This window comes from Denticeps clupeoides, chromosome 8 (genome assembly GCF_900700375.1).
Source record: "Denticeps clupeoides chromosome 8, fDenClu1.1, whole genome shotgun sequence".
Classification (NCBI taxonomy): Eukaryota; Metazoa; Chordata; class Actinopteri; order Clupeiformes; family Denticipitidae; genus Denticeps; species Denticeps clupeoides.
In genome coordinates this window covers 201249-223236 of record NC_041714.1, presented here as the reverse complement: position 1 = coordinate 223236, position 21988 = coordinate 201249, and the positions used below count along the sequence as shown (strand labels likewise).

Genomic DNA, 21988 nt, shown 5'->3' with positions numbered 1-21988 from the left:
TGATGCTGATTTAAAAGCAAATAGTAGAGACACCAAATGTTGATTTGATTTAGATTTGTCTTAGTTAATTTATAAAAATAAACAATTAATACTTTCATTTTTAAAAGCATGCTTAGTTTATAGCACACTGGCCTAAAACATTTCCACAGTGCACATATATGTGTGCATGTATATGGACTTTTTTTTAACCCTTTAGACATGTTATTGGGATATAATTATTATTAGGATGAATTGTCAGAATGTGCTTCTGTCCACACGCTTTACAAGAGAGAACACGCCACTGTAGTAATTAAAAACCACCAAACTAAGACTAATTATACCAACACCATTCTGGTTTCAAATGAGCTAATATGCAATATTTCTTTAAAAAACATTGCATTGAAACAGTTGTAAATTGCATCTGCTCTGATCCCGCTTAGGGCCTGGGGAACAAGGCTTCTTGTGTTAGTTACGGGGTAGGCCGTCCTCCACCTCCTCCTCCTCCTGTGGTGTCTCTGTGGAGCGTGATTGGATTAAAATGTGTTCCCCTTTCCCCTCTAACCCTGTGATGTTGGCTGTTTCCTGGTCCTTCTGCCCAAGCGGCTGCCGACGCCGCCAGCTTCTTTCTTCAGCGTCTCTGCCCGCCACAAGCTCGGACATCAAGAGGCGCCGATAAAGCGACCGGAGCCGCCGGCCTCGACAAATTGTTCTGTCGTTTCTTCAAGCGGCCGGTTTGCTGCCATGCGGAGGAAGTCGAGGATCCTGCTGTGCTTCGCTCTGCTCTGGGTGCTCGGGATCGCCTATTATTTCTACTCGGGAGCAGCGCTGAGCCGAAAGGTTAGACTGGGCGCTTTTTATTTGTCCCCGATTCTCCAGTGAGGTTTGAAAATGGAGCTCGCCGGATCGTTCGATCCGCTGTGAATAATTCGACTGAAGGGAGCACCGCGGCGGTAATGCGAAGGTGATCACGCCGAGCTGCGAGCACCCCCAGCGGCTTGACTCTGCTCGCTTCCGCCGTGATTGAATGGAGGCTGGTCAGCTATAGCTCCGTGCTAAGCTAAAACCGGGTGGAGAGATCATCGCTCCACACATGGCGCCTTCTAAATGTTTTACTAAAACCACGTAAATTGAGAGGTATGTTCAGGATGTGCGTTTCTGTTGCTCTGGATGTCCCTTCGTTCAGGACAAGGAGATTCTTCCTTCGGCAAGATATCGACACACATAATATTCGCTGTTTCCTTTGGACGATGAAAAAGAGCCAGCATTTTATTTTAACCATCTGTGAGTTAAGGTACTTTGCTGTAGATATTTCTGTAGTAAGTAAACATTCATGCGTTTGCCTTTTTGCCCTCTAAGCGCAGACTTTTCTTTTTATAGATCCTACATCGAAGTTTGACACCAAATGTGCGTCATTTCCTCTTCATGATAAAGTTTACGGCATTTATAAGACAGTCAGTAGTTAGAGGGACTGTCCCCCCGGAGACACGTAGGGTTAAATGTCCTACTCAGAGACACAATGGTAGTAAATGGGGTTTGCCACCAGCAGACAGGGTTTTTCCTTGGCTGTGTGTCTGTTTCTCGGGTGACACTGAGAAGACAATTGATGACCGTTGATGTCATTTTAATATCAGGTCTGAGCAGCTGACCTGCAGGTTTGTGTTGAGACCCACTGCCCGGGACTTTGTCAGTAGTTGGGCGTCCAGTGAATGAAGGTGCTGTCATGAATTGAGATTTAGCCAGCCAATGTCCTGGTCTCCTACTACACTTCTATGCTAGTCATTCCCATCAAATAACACTTTGGAGCAATAAAATACAATTAATTTCTATTTATTTTTTCAGAAATGAAAAACTGTATATGTGCTAAATGTAATATACAGTGTATAAAAGGGGCAAAAATCTAGAGTAAGTTGCATAATGTGTTTTGTGGATGGATTGACTTATTAGCTTTATCGTGACTACTGCTGAAATAAGTTAAATGAAAGGACACCAAGATTCAGTCCGAGAGCAGTACTGTTCTTTGCTCTGACCCCAGTTTGGCATCATTCTATTCTGTAAGTCTTGTATAGATATTTAATGATCAGTGAAAGTGAAGTGATTGTGATACACTGCAGCACAGCACACGGTGCCCACAACAAAATGTGTCCTTTTAACCCCGATGTTCGAACCTGCAACCTTCTGATTACAGGGCCGCTTCCTTAACCATTAGGCCACCGCTGCCTAGCCTGCTAGAACTTTGATGGATGAAATGTTGAAGGTATTATTTCAGACAAGCAGTTTTCTTTGGGATCAGTGAAGTTATTTAATTTGGATAAAATTTAATGTTGCATATCAACAGATATATATCTGTATTCTACTAATCCCTAATGTTTATTGAACAAATCCTGGCTACTGCAAAGATTTGATTGGTCCAGAAGTGTCCTTGTAAATGAGACAAGTGTAGTAGGTGTCAGACCAATAGGCGGTGATGACTGTTTTACACTCAAATATACAGAACACTGCAAACCTGTTATTTGGCAAACCAAAGTTATTTGGTGCTAGTAAATTTGTCTCCAACAACGACTGTAGAAATAAGTTTTGCTATGGGAATCGGGACGACGTTTTTTTTACTTCCTCCGCCATATTCCCTGTCTGGGTGTTTTGTTCTGGTGCCCATAGTATGCTATTCTGTTGAAGGTTAATGAGTGTTTCTGGCATCAGGTCGTCCAAGTTGCCCTGTAATTGGCTTAAACTGTCACCAGAAACTAGAGTTTGTAAAAAGGACAGGGTTACAGGGGTTGACGGTTTGCTGATTTAAGTTCCACAAAGCCCTGAGGATAATATAGAATATTCTTTGTGAGGATTGAAACCCTGTCCTCTGTGTTAGTGGTGGGCTTCTCTCTGCTTCTTCATTCAGGTGCTATATTTCGAACATAGCAGCGAGTCTCAGAAATGACGAGCACCGACTTCTAGAATACATAAATTACAGCTTTTTTTTTTTTTTTTTTATAACACAGTGTTGTCAAATACTTGTATATTACATAAATGGACACATTTGCCCTGTTCCTTATGAGTTAATTTCAGTTGTGAGTAGAGGTGAGAACCTTCACTGGCCTCACAGTTTGCTTACGTTTATCAATGCCTCTATCAATGCACCGCGATGCAGCCCATAAAATGTCACAATGTAGAAATACAAGTTTTTAAATACAAGAGTGAAGGTCTCGTACACCTGTGTAGACTCTTTGATTTGCTACAAAGAGCAGAAAAGTCAGTGTTCAGTCCAAGCTTACCTTTTAACAGTCGCAAGTATATATGGTTAGAGTTTGCACATGGCACTATGCTGTGGGCGGAGTTAGGCGTCTGCCCTGGTCCTGATGCAGATCTACTCTCCACAAAGCAGAGGAACCAAGCAGACTGGTCCAAACTCCTGTGGTCCCTTTATTATTTCATTTTTCATTACATAAAAATGAGTGTGATGGAAACCCCAGCAGCGGCGTGAGATTCTCTTTCTTCCCAATGGGCCTCCTTTCTCTGCATACTTCCTCCACTGCAAGCCCATTACAACCTGAAGCCACATATGCCACAAACTCCTACCCGGAGCAGCGCTATAATTTATGTTCTGCACAGCATTGATGCAGAATTCTCCACATCTGCATTGCAATGCACTGACTATACGATTCATTTCGACATAGTCGAAATAGTGGTTAGTTTTTATATCTGTTCACTGATCCAAAGTCTAAAGGCATTTAACTTCCAAACTGCTTTTGAAAAATAAGTTTAATTTTGAACACCCTACACTGGCTGCTCGTTTTTATAGTTTTTTTATATAGTTATCCTGCTGATACAGTGTACTGTGTACATTCTTGTGTACCTGCTAAGTGTTCCTGAACTATCCAGGCTGTTGAAATTATGATCTTGGTGGTGAAGCAAAAACCAAAAAAAAGCAGCACTAGGTCATTTTACAGACATGTTTCTACATCTGGTGTGAATGCTGACAAATTGGAAAAGGTCCATCTTGATACTGAGTTGGTACAAAAATGTTTTTAATCGGTCTTAATCTTGACCTTTCTTCTAGGAATAAGATACTTTTTACACTTAAACCATATGCTGCTGATGCCCATGGAAGGATCCTAGGGCATAATAAACTGCTGAATGTACCTTGCATGGGGAGAAAAAAAAAAATTATGTAATGTGCAACATGATATGTCAGCCCACCATTTGTGTATTCCCCAAAACAACTGTGAAGAGTAGCTTTTCCCTTCATAAACAGGATCACTGCTCACATACAGTCAGCTTTCTGACCAGAGGGGGAAGAAATCATGCTCATGTATTTTTAATTAGACACATTTGGCATGATTGCTCCCTGTGGTGCATCATTATATTAATGAAAGATTGTGAGAATGTTGCTGATTAAACGGTCTTGGGGTTCCAGATTCTGCTCCACCTTTTATAGAGCACAGTCATACGAGCTGGTCTTTCCAAAGTTATTATCTGTTTTTCATAAATCAATTAAGCTCAATTGTCCATTCAGGCTTCCGGTTTTGTATTTGTATCCTGTACTCTTATTCCTTCCTTAGCCTTTTCACGGAGCCCATGTGGTATGGAACAGAATTCTTAATGCTGTTCAGAATTCTTACAACAGAAATTATGTAGTAGTAGCAGCTCAAGGCTTTAAATTAAAACCATTTTCGAATTATCTTTGATTGAACATGCACCACGAGTCAAACACTAACCCACCAAAGCAGCAGGAGCTAACCAAGTAGGCAGGTTGGAAGCAGCTGGGGTGGATTCATGGCTGAAGGATTGGCGTGTGAGAAGGATGGGAGATGGCGTTGTCTCACTTTCTCTACTAGTGTTTCCTTGTTTTGGTTTTTCTTTTCATAAATGCAGATATGGCCACACATCCAATGTATTTTTATACATGTTTGTATTGTTAATAATAATTGTATTGTATTTTCAAAAAGTCTGTTGTAATGTTTCATACAGAACTCAGAAGGGGATTCTGTACCATTTTTAAATGTTTGCTGTATTATGACTTTAAAGAGCAATATCTATCCAATATAGATTCAATATGGGCTCAGAATTATGGCCATTATGGACATACCTTTTGTTAATCTTTCCTGTCAAATAGAACAATTTGAATACAGTACTTAATTTAGTTAAAATATACTGCTTGCTCTCAATATTAAACCTGGGATTTATCAAATATTTGCGGTGGTACATTGCTGGATAAAGTGATTTTTCTATCAATTTGTTATTTGCTGCAGTCATTACCGCATTATGTTGCCAGTTTGTTATCATGTAGGGCTAACAGATATGAAATTAGGTGACGAGCACTTGGGTTTAAAGTAGGGCTGTGCAATATGGACAAAATAATCATATTGCAATTTGTTGAACGAATATTGGGGCACTAGGTGTCTTGTTTATGGTCCGCTAAAGGGACCTGGGACAATTCCCTCTGTTGCTCCAAAACCCTTTCTATCATTTGTTGGATTGAGCCCCATCTTGTTGGGCATGATGTTATGAGGGCATGTGTGGGAAGTTGGAGTTCCTCCTGGGCTTTGGCTTTTTGCACAAGCCATTGGCTTGGGAAATGCGAGGTTCATCTTTAATTGCATTTTCTAAAAAATAAAAATTGCAAACCATGATGAAAATGTGTATTTCATTCATTTAACTATAGAACTATTGAGTAACAGTGCTATTTGTTAACAAGAAGTTAATACATTAGCTAAAACGAACTGACATTGAGCAATACTAATAATGTTAGTTCATGTTGATTTTAGCATTTATTAAAATCATACGTTGTCATTGTTAATATTAGTTAATGCACCATGAACTAACATGAATAGCTGTACTGACATGAACAAAGCAACGCTCGGCTGCTTTATCAGGCATTACATGCGAAATAAAAAGAAAATGACGTCAAAAATTTTCTGAGGACAGTCTGTTTCCTTCAGACTTATGGTACCAACTATGGTAAAAGTTGAAAATACTATTACAAAACATTCTAATACATTTTAAACATCTTTGCGCAATTTGTTTCTTAATAAAAAAGTATGCCCTACATTAAGTGTCCTAATATAAATTATACTTAATGTAAAGTATAATAAATGTATAATACAATCTAATTTACCAATTGCCAAATGCAGCCTGTGTCCGAAGCACTGCAGTCGTGTCCAGTTGTTCAAAGTGACAGCCTACACTATATTAGTTCCATTGTCTGTGGTGATAGACACTTGTTGCTCTTCACAAAGTCCCCATGATGCTAAAGCTTCTTTTAAACCTTCAGATATATTTTCTCCAGTGTGATCTTCTGGGAAGAATGCTGTTTGCAAACAAAGTTGTCATTAATATAGTGGACCGTTAAATGTACTGCTCCATCGTTCTGCTGGACCACATATCTGTGGTCGTGGTGAAGTATTTCACCCGCTTGAGCACGTGGTCAACGCCCGCCTTACATTTCTCATACATTTCGGGAATAGCAGATCGTGTGAAATGAGTGCAAGATGGTATCTTTTGTCAAGTGTTTGTATTAGTCTTCGGAAGCCATCTTTACTGACTATGTCTTTGCATATATGATAGGTGATATGATTGCATCGATAATTTCTTTGTGCAGTTAGGGTTCTCATAAGGCACGGCGCTTGCAAATGCTTGAACAATGGGTACTTGTTCAGTCTGTTCGGGCTGTTTCTGTGTGCTTTTGTTTGTTTCGATGGACTTTGTCAACATGCATTGATCATGCAGTTTTTATGACGCTGTTTTAAGTGTTTAACAGATTTGTAGTATTGCTCCGTTTCAGTGGAACAATCATTCCACAAGTCTTGCAAATTACCTTGCTCTGTGACACATCCTCTCTGCTGAATCCAAAATGCTCCCAAATGACTGACGTTGAATTTATCTTTGGCACCAACTCCTTTTTATTTTGACATCCATGTTTTATGTTCTTTCCTTCCGCTAATTCTTTGTAATCTGACTGTACTAAACAGACTACTGTTGCAGATATTCTGCCCAGCCCTAGTAAGGTGTTAACAGTTGGTGATGAGCGTGATCTGAAGCTTCCATCACCCAGCTGGTTCTGCCCATGATCTCTTCTTCAGTGTCACTCACTTGTTCCTTATCATTACAGTAAGCCTGTTGGAGCAGATTTTCTGGCCACTTCTACTTGTTGCCAACAATTTATTGCAAGCTGTTGAGCAGTAATCATGCCTAATGAACGTCATTACAATTTGCCCAATGTCAAGGAGGACATGCATCTGGTCTTCAGTGATTTCCTCTACTCCTGTTTCTCTTGAGCCATATCTTCATTTTTCTGGTTAGACTTGAATAAATTGTGTGTGTGTGTGTGTGTGTGTGTGTGTTTTTGCCATATTCCTTGCTAAATTGTAGTTTTTAAAACATGCTTTTTCTACTTAATTGTAATTGATACTTAATTTTAATTTCTAGAGAGTATTAGATACAGATTCATATTTTATAAATATGATATTCTGTTGTTCCTTTTACTGATGATTGCTCTTGATTGGCAGTCTGAGAAGTGAGAATGGGATTTATCAGAGTGCACCAGAAATAGAGCCCACCTCCTTTCCTAGCCTGGTCTTTTGATGCATGACCATGTTACACACTGATTGGATGTTTCCTGACTCTGTTCATTTAATCTCTTCTTCTATCAGAAGTTGATGGTGAATAATTTGGGATGAATGTTGCTCACGTCTCAGTGGTTCTGGTTTGAACAAGCATCTTAAATCATTGTGATTTATGAGACAAGGAGCATGAAAATTGGAACAGTCTCGCTCTTAGGAGATACTGGCGCCTCTATCCAAAATGACAAGTGACTGTGAAAGCACTTACATCTCACTCATTTTGCTGGTAATTTAATCCAGAATCAGTCTACAAGTTTTCCATTTTCAGCTGTTTGGTCCCAACTCCTCTCCACTGTGGACAATAATGATATATTGCTTGTATTGTGATTCTGATTCAATGCAGTTAAAGCGAGGAATCTGCATTCATTTTACAAGTTAGTTACATTTTGGCTCCTTTTCTGACACAGAGTTTGTAAAAAGGACAGGGTCAACTGATGTGATGCCACTGTGGTTCTTTTGTGAAGTGGTGAAGCCTCTATTTTCTGTGAAAATGGTGCAGCGCATTGTTCACAAGTCATGAGCTTGAAAGGGAGCTTACTTGTTCATGCAGCCAAACAATTTTTTTTTAATTGATAATTCTTTTTTTATATGAGATGAAATTTGATTAATCTGCCCTGTGCACTTTCACCTAGGGTTAACCCTCTTTTGTAATGAAGTAATTTATTTTTTTTTGCATTTCATGCTTGAATGTGTAAAATCATAAAGATTCGGTTTTCCTTTATTTTCACATTTATTCCATTTTGTAAAAACTGTTTAACAACACACCAACAGCATGGAAAGTACGACAAAGATCATTCCTTGATCTTTATTCTTGTTCTCTATGATAAGATAAGATAAGATAAACCTTTATTTGTCCCACAAGTGGGAAATTGCACTTGTCACGGCAGAAAATGGACAGAAGCAGAAGGTAAAAGCATCACAAAAAATAACATAAATATGTATCTGTATATGTATCTATGTAAATATTTAGTGTAATCCTGACCTTACACAAGTGCCTGACTCGCATCGTGCATAGATAAGTCAAGAACAAGATAAGTTAGAACAAAAATATTCAGACAAATGTATAAAATGGGCACACACTAAAGTGGGAGAAAATTGGGGGGGAAAAAGTTTTCGGAAACTTGGAAAATAAAATGGCCACATTTATTTGGAATTGAATGCATTTCTATATTATTTTCCATAGCTCTTGTTGGGAAAAATCTAATTTACTTCCAGTTTCTTTGTCTTGATAATAAATCAGCTGTGTAATTTTTCAAACAGAAAATAAATTGAAATCATGGCATTAAAATGCTTGTGGACCTCATCTTATTTTGAACAACATAAACTACTGATCTTATTTAAATCTAAGAAAATTAAGAGTCCAAGACCTGTCACTTAAGCAAAGGTCAGCAAAGGGAACACAAAAATAAGACATCCTAGTTATGAATGAATTAAATATTCTTATGAAATACATAGTTGACTACCAAATCATACAAATTATGGATTGGAATAAAATTAACCAGGTCTGATGGCAGATAATTCTATTTAAAGTGCCCTGCATGTTATTATTACTGATATTTTCTACACATTTGTATTTAAGTGTATTACAATATAAAAATCTCTGTATCCAAGAGCTTGGCAGGCTCCATTTGTCATATTTCTGTGTCTGCAGACTGCATATACTATTGTATAGCTCATTGGTCACAACCCAGTATTTTGACTGCCTAGCTTGTAGGTCACTTATTTGGCTTGACATGACATTGCATTCAAATGTATCCTTTTAGTATGCATTTGGTTCTTTGGATTGTTTCTCTGGGATTTTATACCCATTCATTCTATAGAGCATTTATTAGGTCAGGCACTGATGTCTGATGACAAGGCCTGTCTCTAGTGTTCAAGAGACTCAGCATGCCTCACCTAACTGTCAGTACAGTCATAGCCTTCCCAAAATATTTGGTCAAATTCCTGTAATGTGCTGAACCCTTGTTTCAGAGCAGCTTGTGCTCTGGAAATAGGCTGTAAATAATAGCTTTGTGTAAAGAAATCCTGGAGTTTTGCACCTTTACTGGGCTGAACAAGACCAGCAAAGGTCCTTTTTAAATGCCTTACCAGACTCATAAGCGGCCACAATCTTCTTTCTGATGGCATTAGACAGCTCTTTAGATCTCACCATGGTGCTCACAGTCAGGAGCGCACCAAACTAATCTGAGGTTTAAACAGGGCAGGGCTTCTTTACAATGCTGGGTGTACTGATCAAATGCACTTGACGTGATACAGCTGTGTGTGATTTTAACCATTTTTAGTGGGATAATATGTGGGGGTGTCCTAATTTATTCCTCACCAGAAATTACATTCTTTAAATTACATTTCACAGAAAGTTTTAAAAAGGCTTTACTTAATTTTTAATTGTTTAGTTATATTATTTGGATCCCTCAATATCATTAAAATTTATATTAAATATCTAAATATATTTTAAAATATACAAGCTTTCATAGGGTGTCATAATTTTCTCACACGACTGTAAATGAATTTAGCCAACCCTCCGGAAACCTTAATGACCTTATTGGTTAACAAAATAGGGATCATTTGTAGTGGATTGAGTAACCTAGGTAACATTCATTTTAACAAAAGCCAAGCCAAGACCGAGGCAAGAAAACCCAACGATTCAGGTCGGCCTTTATTGCATCAAGAAGGGGAGGACATTTTTAAATAAATAAATATTAATAGTAAAATAATACATAGCTGGTCTAGATTTGGCACAGTCCAATCGTGGACGTCCAAACCTTAGGGAGACCAGCAAAAGGGACACACATACACTTTAAATGCAGAGCTGCTGTGGATGTTAACAATAAAGTCTAAATATCCTATTGTACCACCAGAGTGAGTCCTAGATCCTCTACCACAATTTGGGAGTTACATTTTTTTTTTATTTAACCCGGAATCACATTCAATACATTTCAGTGACCTTTGACAGGCCCCACACTTTGTAAAATCATGTTTCAAAGTGGTAACATATAAAGAGCGAACAGTATTGGTCCTAGAAGTGAAGCTTGGGGTACTTTGACCAATTCTTTTGCTGACTGATATTCACACTAATCCGTGCACACTCTGATTTCCACCAAGAGTTTCTAAACTGTTCAGTGGAAGCGCATTTATTGGGTTAACTGTGAAAGTGTAATCAACCAGCCCTACATTACATGTGAATTTTGCCCTCACGGTGGTCAAAGAACTTTACAAATAGACAAAGGCAAAGGTTATACATTTACATTTACAGCATTTATTAGACGTCCTTATTCAGAGCGACTTACAATCAGTAGTTACAGAGACATTCCCCCCCGGAGCCATTTTTAGGGTTAAGTGTCTTGCTGATAAATTCTGTAAATGTAAATTTAAACCTGGGTCTTCTGGTTCATAGGCGAGTGTGTTACCCACTAGGCTATACATAAGATTTTTGCCTCTTCCTCAGGGAAAAAAAACTACAGAGAGAATGTGCTCCCACATTTAGTGGTGCTGGAACTAGTGGTTAAATAGATTTTTTTTTTTTTGATGAGAGGCCAGTGTGTTGTGTCTCTTGTATCTCATTGGGTAAAGCACAAGAACACGTCTTTCTCTATCTTGTGTAACTTTCCCTTCTGATTAAATTTCTTGCGCAGACATAGTCTCTGTGTAATCCAGAATCCTTTCACCATGGGGTTGTTCCATTTTGTTCAAGATTAAAAGCTTAATATTCAACTCTCCAGACTCCCTGTAATAATTAGGACTGACCTCTTCCCCTTGTCAAACATTTTTAAATGTAGTCTTGTTTGCATGTAGAAATTCAAATTAGTATATATTTTACATTTTAATAGCAATACAGAAATATATAAATGAACAATTGTTTTACTTTATTTAGCATATATTTATATATATTTTACTTTATTTACTTTATTTATCCAAAGCGACTTACAAGAGGAAGACACCAGCAATTCTCGTTCGATTTCTATAGAATTTAGTGCAATCAACGCAGGATGAAAATTATTTAACGTATTGCCGGTACTGGTTACTAATCTACTGCAGTAATGGAATGGATTTACTGTAGTATAACACTAGCAAAAAAAAAAAAAAAAAATTGGCCTTGTGAGTTGAGTTATGGTACCCATCTTCTGCCTACTTTCATGCCACAGCCTGTGTGAGTCTGATAAAAAAAAAGAAAATACCATCTTCATAAAATGATATTGTTGATTATGACCGCTATAGTAAGCTCCTGTGTTGCTTGCTGTGTGGCCCAAGACCTGAGCTGGCAGAACGATAAATAATTTATAAAAAAAAAAGAGAACAATACAAATCAGAAAATTTAACAGGATTTGTTTGAATGTCAGAACTTGTTCTCTACACTACACTGCAGATGCACACACTCACAAACTCTCACACTGACACACACACACACACACACTTTACACAAACTTAGTAGTTTTGTCCTGATTTCAGTCCAAATCTCTAAAAAAAAATCTTAAATCAAGATACATTTACTAGACACATGAAATAGCATAAGAAATGTCTTATTTTCTGATAAAATTAAGTGATTGTTTTTAAAACAAGGAAAAATTATCTGCCAATGGGGTAAGAAAACTAATCTTAATGAGATATAATCTCAAACAGAAGTTTTAAGCTTCACTTAATTTTCTCATGCCATTTTTCTTGTCTAGTAATCTTGATTTAAGATTTTTTAGATACTTTGACTGGAAACGAGACAAAATTACTAGGTAAGAAAAGCTTTTTTTGCAGTGTAGCTATACATGACAACAGATTGAAAAATGAATGGTCCAAAAAAGGCTAGGGAATAAAAACATGTCTTTAGTCTTTTAATGCAAAGTAACTATAGCACCCCTGCTTTACTACTGTTATTAACGCGCTAACGCTAACTTGTCATGCTTGTCAAGCTGGATGACGGGTAAACATTTACATTTACAGCATTTATCAGACGCCCTTATCCCGAGCGACTTACAATCAGTAGTTACAGGGACAGTCCCCCTGGAGCAACTTAGGGTTAAGTGTCTTGCTCAGGGACACAATAGGCGAGTCGTCCATGCGGAGACGCAGAGAAGAGTCCGAACGCTGTTTCATCCCCCCTCCACACCTGTAGGTGGCGCTGTACGTCCCCGTCTAGTTCTCCTCCGCGGTGAGTTAAACACCAGCACCAGGGACATTACGTTCCTCACTTCAAAACGGAACTAAAGTAGGATTTTGTAGCGACTTCCCCTGCTGCTGAACTCCCTTCTTCCTCCTCAAACACTCCAACATGTTTGCGTTTCAGGTGCTGGATCGTTGCCGTGGTGCTCCCGTGCCGTGCCATGTCACTTTTGCATATTTTCGTGCAGATTTCTCTGCCTCCGCCATGTATCTTTCCTCTACCTCCGCTTGTTTATTTTATTTTTGCTCCGCGCTGTCTATGAGGCGCCAAACTCTGCTAGCATCTGTGCGCGAGAGAGACCGAGTGTGTTCACTCCGCAGTCAAATAAATTATTATTTTTTTTTAATAATCAAATGTCTCCGCGTCGCGCAACATAACGAATCGATTAGGAAATTCGTTGCCAACTCTTTTAGTAATCGATTTGTTGTTGCAGCCCTAGTGAAATCCAATTAAAAACAGAAAACATTTATTCTGTTCAATCAGAATCAGAATTTTGGGTAAATTAATGTTTTTTTTTTTTTAAGTGAAGTGATTGTCACACGTGATGCACAGCACACAGTGCACACAGTGAAATTTGTCCTCTGCATTTAACCCATCACCCTGAGTGAGCAGTGGGCAGCCATGACAGGCGCCCGGGGAGCAGTGTGTTGGGACGGTGCTTTGCTCAGTGGCACCTCAGTGGTACCTTGGCAGATCGGGATTCGAACCAGCAACCTGATTACGGGGCAGCTTCCTTAACCACTAGGCCACCATTGCCCCATGGCTCTGCACTTGTTTTTTTTTTTTTATATATAATTTTCTGTTCACATTTCTGCTTTTAAGGCTATGGGTATTTGAGTAAACATGTCCAAATCTTATTAATATTTGTTTAATCACAATCCCATTTTCCACTCCTCTTCCACCACTCTGCTGTCCCTATCTGTGTGGGTACTGTGATTTATAGATGAGATTATTTTGCTTGCTTTCTTAAAGAAATGTCTATTTGCTCTTCATAGGAAGAAAATTGGCCTTGGCAAATCTTGCTCACCAAAAATCAGATATTGATTGGGGGGGAAAAAAGTCTCCGTAATTCTGAAAGGCTGATTCAAGCAACAGACAAATATTAAGATCAATCAGAGATCGTGAAAGGTGGGGCCTGCTTGGAGGTGAGTAGCCTGGAAGAGTCAGATAGACTGAGTAGCTGTAGCCACAGATTAGAGCTTTAATCAGGCCATAAAAGTTAGACCCGAACCAGAAAACCAGATTTGTAAAAGTTTATGTCAGTATCTTTAGGATGAAATGTCACTGCATCTCTCATTTCATCCCAGTGGGTTCCTTTATTCTACACTGTGTGTGAAATGATGCCTCATTGTTGCCCGCTAGCATTGTTGCCCACTAACTTTTCTTGTGAAGATGCTCTGAAACAATGTTTGGTTAGTGTTAGTTTGGTTACCCAAATTTTACACCCAATCAACTTCCAATTAACTGAGGAGATTTGAGATGAGCTCTTTGCCTGGCATGTGCTCTGCTGACAGAAGGGGCTGAGCAATTTAGCACAGATCAGTTCACTGTATGAAGCTCTAACTTGCTAAAATAGTTTTGGACCATTTTGAATAGATTGTTATTTTAAAGTCAAAAGGACAAGAAGTGTGTGTTTAAGGCTGGAATTTAGTGCTAAAATTGCACAGGCACATTCTCCCCTTGTTTACCTATTGGACCACCAACAAGGTGTGTGTGCTGCTTTAAATGAAATGGAGCAGCACCATTTAAGGACAAAGCTAAATTTTGATCTGTGTTCAGCTGAAAGTCATCAAAGTGAGGACAATAATAATGGATTCCAATTTCCCACTACAGAAATTAGCTGAGAGAGGGGAAATGTAGCATTTGACTTGCAGAACTCCACTAAAGAGTCAAGCTGATCCCTATCAGCGGTTAAGGAAGCCCCGTAATCAGAAGGTTGCCGGTTCAAATCCCGATCTGCCGACGTGCCACTGCTCCCCGGCGCCAGTCATGGCTGCCCACTGCTCACCTAGGGTGGTGGATTAAAAGCAGTGGACACATTTGTGTGCACCATGTGCTGTGCTGCAGTATATCATGATGACAATCACTTTCACTATCAACTCTACCAGAAGCTGCTTCTTCTCTCTTCAGCTTCTCCTGTTAACGGTCGCCATTGCTGATGTCCACACAATTGATTTTGCCATTCCTGGAGCAACCCTCCGTATTTACCCAGGCATGGGACCACCACATTTGGTCATTCGTGTCCCCAGTGCCTGGGTTAGCTCTATCAAAGGCTAATGGTGCAAAACCTTTTTTTAGATGTAATGGGAAGTGAAACTGAGAAGAGGCTGGATTGAGATGTTAATTATCAGTCCTGAGATTAATGATGGTAAGGTGCACTACACTTTATTTTTTTAGCACTCATTCTTTGCTCAATTTTTCCGGTTTTCAGGATGAATGGAGAGGCATGGATTCACAGGCACACAGCAATGCAGAGGACAAGCCACAGGGCCTACAAACGCTGCCACCAGGTGAGTCCCTCTTGAATAGAACAGATGACATGACAGGACATCTGGCATTGAGTGATTTTATTTATTTTTTTCATGCATGCAAAGGAAATAGAAATACATATTTTGTGTGCACCCTTTCAACCTCCTGACCCATACTCCCAGTTTAAGAGGTGGAAATGGTAAATGAAACTCGTTTTATTTGTCACATGGCTTGGAGAATATAGTACAAACATCACAGTGCAATATACACGATGCAATAGTAGCCAGTGGCAACATAGAAAAACATGTAATGAAATAAATGCTGTTTCAGGTACTTTACTTTTCTGTCAGCACCTCAGTGCATATAGGTTAAACACCAGGCTGATTGCAAAAATAATTCTAATTAGGTTCATTTTGAAATGCTGTTTATAGAAGGCATATTTTAACATAACCTTTAATATAATAGATGTTACAATAATATAATTGTTCAGAAAGTGTTGTGGAAACTACATGAACTGTACTGAACCATGGATAGAAGACTTCTGAAGACACTGAAGAAGCTTCATAATGCCATATTAAAGAATAACCAGTTCTTATTTGAATGAATCAGGAATTCAGGAGCTGGGACTGGTGACGACATTCAATTATGTTGGATCCTCTTTATCTTAATATGCCTCAAGTAAAAGAAATTCTGAATATAATTTCATTTCTCAGTCTTTATTCTTAATTGTTTAATTTAGTTGACAGTATTCTGATTTTCTCAAGTTGTGCTAATCTTTAGTGCTGGTTCTTAGTCATCAATCAGATTGCTCAAGACTACAGATGGATGTCAATCATTGACTTCTGCCACTGTTACTACTACATCCGATGATTAAATAAAATTTTTCACTGAAGTTGAGTACTCTGTGACCTTCTGACATGTTTTTAAGTCCCATTGGAATCCAATTTCTGTAGAGCATGAATGGTCACATCTAAGACTTCCAAAAACGTCCCAAAGGAGCTCTTTGTTTACATGTTCTATTGAAGACCAATCATTACTTCAGACTAAGAAGCTCTGGGAGATGCTGTTTAGCTAATTTCTCTCTGAAACAGCCTGGTTTCCAGTCCTTCATTGCCATTTCAGGGTCTTTATTTTTACTCACTGAATCAAGTCTGATTTAAAACGAGAATAACACGAGCGTTTATTTATGCCACCACAAGGCTATTTTCTTCTTTCTTTAATTATGAATTATTATATAGTTCTGTTTTTGCCTTACTTGGCCATATTGTCAGCAGACCTAATTATAACATAGTAGCCAGATTAAAGGCCTTTTGTCACTTTTCCTCTATGCAACAAATAATTAATTGGAGTTCTGTCTCACTTCGAGCTGGAATTGCCATAATGGTTGAAAATGGCTTAGCAGGTCAAATTTGTGTGCTGCAGCTGAAAACTGTTACGTGCCAGTCTAGGGGTATGGCCCATAACAAAAGAAAACCCAAAGCCGACTAAGGCCAAACAGAGCAATTTAACAATTAATTTATAAACAAAAAAGACATAAATAAATAACAAATTCATACAAAACAAATTACAATGAATTACGACAAACCAAAATGAGGAAAAAGAGAAATACAAACATATACCGACAAGCATGCAGACACAAGAAGTTACCTTGCCTTTTAGGGGAAGCGCAGGGGAAACCGGAAATGATACTAGGGAGGTGGGCAGGGTCGATGGCACTCTAAGCACTGCCCGGAAAAAAGGAAACGGACACAACTTTAATTCTGGCTGTCTGCAGCAGGAACAGGTGGGCTCCATTTGCAATCATCAGGAAACTTGCAACAGAAACACACCAAAAACACCTGGATGTAACACCCCCACTACCAAAAATCAACATTTACTGTCCTTTGGTATGATAGTGACAAGTGGAGAGTCTATGTTAGGTAGAGGTAGGTCTTTTTCAAGTCACTTGGTAAGATCGCTCATCAAGGTAGGAAGCAAACCACTGCCATGCTGAGGACTGAATTCCAAGCCTCTTCAGGGGAGACAAGAGAGTCTTGTGGTTAACTGTAAAAATGCTGCAGAGAGGTCAAGGAGAATAAGTACAGATGACAGTTTTGCCAATCTGACCCCATGTAGCTTCTCAGAAACAGCCAGAAGGGCAGTCTCTGTAGAATCAGCTGTTCTAAAGCCAGGCTGGTTAGGATGCAGGAGGTTGTTCTGTGACAGATGAAGTGATAGCTAATTGCAGTGCTCAAGGATTTTAGAATGAAATGAGAGGAGAGAAACTGGTCTGTAATTGTTGATATCGGTAGGATCAGCAGTGGGATTCTTTAGGATTGGAAGAACCCTGGCTGATTTAAAGGCAGAACAGAAGTTGACCCAACATAAACTTCAAAATTTTGCAAAGACAGCAACAAAGCCAAGGCTTCCTTCTCAGTGGTGCTGTAATTTGATGCTTTAAGAACTTCTTAGAAAAATAACAAATGGAGTGATCAAATACATCAGTATCTTCCATCAACCTCCAGTATGTACTTGCATCATGTACTCCAGTATGTACTCCAGTATGAATGGAAGATATCGGAGGCTTTGGAATGTTCAAACGCTTTCTGGCAAACTGCAGACCAAACAAAGGCAGAGTTTTACGGAGAAGATTAGTCAAAGGCAATACATCAGAGACGTTTTTTACAGAATCTACTGTAGTACCCAATCATCCCAAGGAATCTATGCAGCTCTTGCTGAGTGGTTGGTACAGGAAAGTCAGAGATGGCTACTACTTTAGTTCCTAGGGGACGAACTTGTCCCTAGTCAACTGGTTTACCTAAGTAACTCAGTTGCTTTAGCAAACTCATTTTGCCAAGTTCAAGGTGAGCGAGCAGTCAAACACAGCATGGAGTGATGATCAGACCAGGTAGAAGAATGAATGACTAAATCATCGAGGTATGCCTCACAATTTTGCCACTCCTGCCAACACCATAGTCATAAGATGCTATAAGGTTCTGCAACCCAAATGCCATTATGGAGTACCGAGACCTCAGCCGCTCTACTTACTGACAAAGCTGCATGGTCGATTCAGTCCACCATACGAGGCAGTGGAAACGAGTCAGGTCGCGTGACTACGTTCACTGCGTTCTGTGCAGAACGAATGAGTGCCATCTGCTTTAGGAACCAGAATGCATGGAGAGCTCCAGGAACTAGAACTAGGCACAGCTAACCCATGATCGGCAAAAATGGCCACCTCAGCTGCCATCACCCCCCTCTTTGTGGGATTGAGCAGTGTGTGTTGCTTTATAGGAGCATGGTCACCCACATCAATGTCATGGCGCAGTAGAACAAGATGGCACATCCCAAAACAGGCATAAGCACAAGCACTTACGGGCAGTGGTGGCCTAGCAGTTAAGGAAGCGGCCCCATAATCAGAAGGTTGCCGGTTCGAGTCCCAATCTGCCAAGGTGCCACTGAGGTGCCACTGAGCAAAGCGCCGTCCTCACACACTGCTCCCCGGGCACCTCTCATGGATACGCACTGTTCACCAAGGGTGATTGGTTAAAAACAGAGGACACATTTCATTGTGTGCACGTGTGCTGTGCTGTGTATCACAATGACAATTCTTTCACTTCACTTTTTTTTTTTTTTTCATCTTTGCCCTGAGACCCCCCACTTTTTGTGGCCCTGGATGGTGTGACCAAAGATTAAATCAGCAGGACTAAAGCCAAGAGACTCTTGGGGTGTTTCACGCACAGCAAACAGCAGCAACCCATCATCCCACTCTTAGTCTTCACAGTATGTGCAGGACATGGTTTTCAGCGTCTGATGAAATCTTCCCAAGGCTCCTTGAGACTCTGGATGATAAGCACTAGACACAACATGCTTAATGGACAACTGACTCAACACTTCCTTAAACAGGCATGATAGAAAATTAGAGCCCCGATCTGTCTGTAATACCTTTGGCAGTCCAAACGTCAAAAAGAAAGGGATCAGTGCTCGTACCACATGTTTATCTTTGAGAGAACGTAGTGGGATGTCTTCAGGATAGTGTGTTGCAGCACAGTTAACATATAACGATTCCCAGATTTCGTTGTAGACAAAAGTCCTATACAATCCAAAACAATCTTCTCAAATGGTTCACAAATTACCGGGATGTGACTGAGCGGAGCAGGGGAACCACTAGCTGAAAAACCGCATTCCACATCAAATCTTCACTGTAAGGCCACTTCTGCAATAACAAACCATCTTCCCTGTAAAATTATGCTGATGAGTTATCTCCATTTCTGGCGGCAACGGAATGGCACCGGGCCAGAGAAGAATCGATCTTTTGTTCATCACCAATAGACATTTTATCTAAGCTCAGCAGCAATTCATCAGCAGCTGCAGCACTACCAGATGTGGACATCACCTCAGGTGCAGAAGAGGCAGGTGTAGAGATGAGAGAAACACCTACAACTGCTGGAACAATGGCGTGACTATTCAAATTCTAACTTCTTTAAAACAAAGTCTCCCTGTTCCCTTTTACGCTGACATTCATTTTCCAAATTCCTCTCACTCTCCACAGACTCGTTTTACTTCAAATTTTATCTCCAACTTACGAATTTGCAACTCCTTTTCAATTTTCTTCTCCTGCACAGCATGATTGTCACGTTCCGATCTTCACTTGGCTACTTCGTATTGCATCTGACGTTCCTGAAAAGAATACTTGTGCATCTCAATTTCAAGAGACTTTACCAGCTGCTGGCTCCAGAGACGCCTGACCCTTGGTCTGTGCCACAATGACATTGATGCCCAATAAAACCAGATTAAAAAGAGATTCCTTCAACTTCATATCCTCGCTTGTTAACTCAATCACTTAATTATCTGCACTTTGCAACAAGTTCTCTTTGGTGCAACTCAACAAGAGTTCGTAATAAATTCGTCTGCCAGTGACATGTTACTAATCGTGTATTTTAAAGAGAATCGGATGGGACAGTATGCAGAACCCAACAAATCTGAAGTCTGCAAACAGAATGAACTGTGCTTTTTTTCCAACCGACTTGCCGCAAAATGTATGAGAACTCTGATCCCTAAACCTGCTCAACACAATTTCCCTTAATAAACCTTCTCTTCTTCAAAGAGCAATTTAACAAGTAATTTATTAACAAAAATATTTTTTTTATATTTTTTTATTCTGGCTGACTGCAGCAGGAAACGGTAGACTCAATTTGCAATCACCAGAACAGAAACACAACAAAACTCTGGACTTCTGAGAGCTTTAATATAAAGGATTGCTTCTGTGTAGTTCAGCAGTGTAAAGTGCCACATTACTGGATGCATTTTGCTGAAATACCAACGTTATTGTGTCCCTCAAGGTGCAGGATTGCTGCATTCTGCGGCTGTACTGTATTGTTGAAAGTAAACATTTTTTAGATTGTATAGCAGCTTAGGGAACAACAGGATAATAGAGCTGTGGAGACTTAAAAAAAAAATATTTTTGCCCCCCTTCATTCTGTATACACATGTCATTTCTTCATTCTGTAACAAACCATTATATTTCATATGTAATCAGTGTTTGATGCAGGGTTTTTGTTACGTTAGCCCTCAACACCATTCTCGCAGTGGTATAATTAAAATGTTTTGGTCCCGCCTTTTGTCAGACTCCCAATTCATGGGAGCAGTGATGGACTAGCGGTTAAGGAAGGGTCCCCGGAATCAGAAGGTTGCTGGTTCGAATGCCGATCCACCAATGTGCCACTGAGGTGCCATTGAGCAAAGCACCGTCCCCACACTCTGCTCCCGGGGTGACTGTCATGGCTGCCCACTGCTCACCAAGGGTGATTGGTTAAAGGCAGAGGACACATTTTGTTGTGTGCACCGTGAGCTATGCTGGTGTATCACAATGACAATCACTTCACGTTAACTTTCACTTCACTTTCAGCGTTTATTAAGTTTATCTGACTGAAACGTCATAAAATACAAAAAACAATACTGATGTTTTTGAAAATTAATGTAAAATTTCACATTAGCAGTCATGATTTATTATGATTATTTTGCCATTGGTTAAGTTCTGAATTCTGTGTATGTTTACTCCCTACCAACACAGGGAAGGTGAAGTGGCAGGACTTTGACCAGGATCTCTACATCGGTGCTACAGTGGTGCGGCCAGGGCAGGATCCTTATGCCCGAAATAAGTTCAACCAGGTGGAGAGCGACAAACTCCGGATGGACCGCAACGTGCCGGATACCAGACATGACCAGTGAGTCTGTGTGTGTGTCTGTATTACCTTTTCACTGTCAAGGTCCCTCATGAACTTTGTTGGTGCTATATACATATACAGATAGTGGTGAATCCTATATGCATTTAAATCTACATTGGCATAAATCTAATTGACATATTGAAAAGTGGAAGTTCAGCAAATATTATTGATTAAAACATTCAGCATGTAGACTGGAAAGAATTAAAGTAAAAGTGTCAAAATGCCATTTATCTGGGATATATATATTGCATTTTCATTATTTGGTAAATATGTTGAGTCAGATCCATATCAGTTAAAATGCAAAAAAAAAAAAAAAAAGTAAATCCAGGAAATCACATTAAATGATTTTTAAAATGGATTTTTAAACATACATTTATGTTTAATAGTACAGAACATTGTATTTGGTCATAACAAAAGTTCACCTCAATACTTTGTAATGTAACCTTGGTTTGCAATGACAGAGGTCAAACGTTACCTGTAGGTCTGTAGCTAGTATTTTGCTGGTATACCTGTAGCTGGTATTTTTGCCCATTTTTCCATGCAGATCTTCTGAAGAGCTGTGATATATGTCGCTG

The 21988-nt window shown here is 39.5% G+C and overlaps 1 protein-coding gene across 1 annotated transcript in view; it reads left to right on the top strand.

Annotated features, from left to right (window-relative positions):
* The first annotated feature begins 514 nt into the window (after positions 1 to 514).
* galnt2 (UDP-N-acetyl-alpha-D-galactosamine:polypeptide N-acetylgalactosaminyltransferase 2) overlaps positions 515 to 21988 on the top strand; it is a 41225-nt gene continuing 19751 nt past the window's right edge. Inside the window, exons 1-3 of the mRNA XM_028990001.1 lie at positions 515 to 816; positions 15173 to 15251; positions 21260 to 21413. Coding sequence (XP_028845834.1) covers positions 721 to 816; positions 15173 to 15251; positions 21260 to 21413 — 329 coding nt within the window. The 5' untranslated portion in view covers positions 515 to 720. The remainder of the gene's footprint in view (positions 817 to 15172; positions 15252 to 21259; positions 21414 to 21988) is intronic.